The 1,122-nt window shown below is 41.6% G+C and overlaps 1 protein-coding gene across 1 annotated transcript in view; it reads left to right on the plus strand.

Moving 5' to 3' along the window:
- LOC102752858 (histone deacetylase 8) overlaps positions 1–1,122 on the plus strand; it is a 45,205-nt gene that overhangs the window by 8,738 nt on the left and 35,345 nt on the right. Inside the window, exon 4 of the mRNA XM_015565964.1 lies at positions 428–536. Within this exon, the coding sequence (XP_015421450.1) occupies positions 428–536 (109 nt within the window). The remainder of the gene's footprint in view (positions 1–427; positions 537–1,122) is intronic.

A 1,122-nucleotide genomic window follows, 5' to 3' on the forward strand; every position in this document is an offset into this window, starting at 1 on the left:
CTAGAAAACCTGGGGGAAATGGACATATTCCTAGAAAAATACAACCTTCCAAAACTCAATCAGGAAGAATCTAAAAATCTCAACAGGCCAATAACTATGGAAGAAATTAAAGCAGTAACCAAAAAGCTTCGAGCAAACAAAAGCCCGGGGCCAGATGGCTTCACAGGGGAGTTTTACCAAACATTCAAGGAAGAACTAAAACCTATCCTCCTCTGACACGTCCCATTTTCTTATAATTTTTCTGCTTCCCCAACATTATTTTCAACAGTCACTTCTCCATATTATTTTAATTCATTCTTTTACAAAAACCATCACAGGACAGTGCTCTATTTCACCTTCTGATTTTCTGAATTCCTATCAGAGAATCCTTCAACTTTTCTAATTCTCGTGTTCTTAAAACTATTCATGGTGCCCATCTCTTTTACAGGAACAGGTGATGTGACTGATGTTGGCCTAGGGAAGGGACGGTACTACAGTGTGAATGTGCCCATTCAAGATGGCATACAGGATGAGAAATATTACCACATCTATGAAAGGTATGACAGTAATGCTGAGCCAGTAACAACTGTATTACATTTCTGTAAGATGAAATGGCCCCAATCTTATAGAATTCTTGTTTTCAAAAAACATTTTGTGGGGGAAAAGGTACTGTATACTTATGTAGCTTTTGTACACTGTTCATTATTCTTAATGGATCAGGTAGCCATCTCCTGTTTGGGAGAGCCGAGTGTTTAGGCAAGAGGCACATTCTTGGTTTGATTTTACTAGCTACCCCATATGACTAAGACTATCCCAAAACCAGAGCTTCTAGGCTGCCTTTGAAGTCCCTTGTCTATTACTTTCTAAGGTAAAACCTGCATGCATGTAATCTCATTAGCCTGGAAGGTCCTTTTGGGTTTGTTGTTATGTAGATCTGCTTCCATCCACTAGTGCAGTGGTCGGCAAACTGTGGCTCGTGAGCCACATGTGGCTCGTTGGCCCCTTGAGTGTGGCTCCTCTACAAAATACCACTTGCAGGCATGCACATACAGTGCGATTGAAACTTCGTGGCCCATGTGCAGAAGTCGGTATTTTGTGGAAGAGCCACACTCACGGGGCCAAAGAGCCACATGTGGCTTGTGA

This window comes from Myotis davidii, unplaced genomic scaffold, assembly GCF_000327345.1.
Source record: "Myotis davidii unplaced genomic scaffold, ASM32734v1 scaffold1342, whole genome shotgun sequence".
In the NCBI taxonomy this organism is placed as follows: domain Eukaryota; kingdom Metazoa; phylum Chordata; class Mammalia; order Chiroptera; family Vespertilionidae; genus Myotis; species Myotis davidii.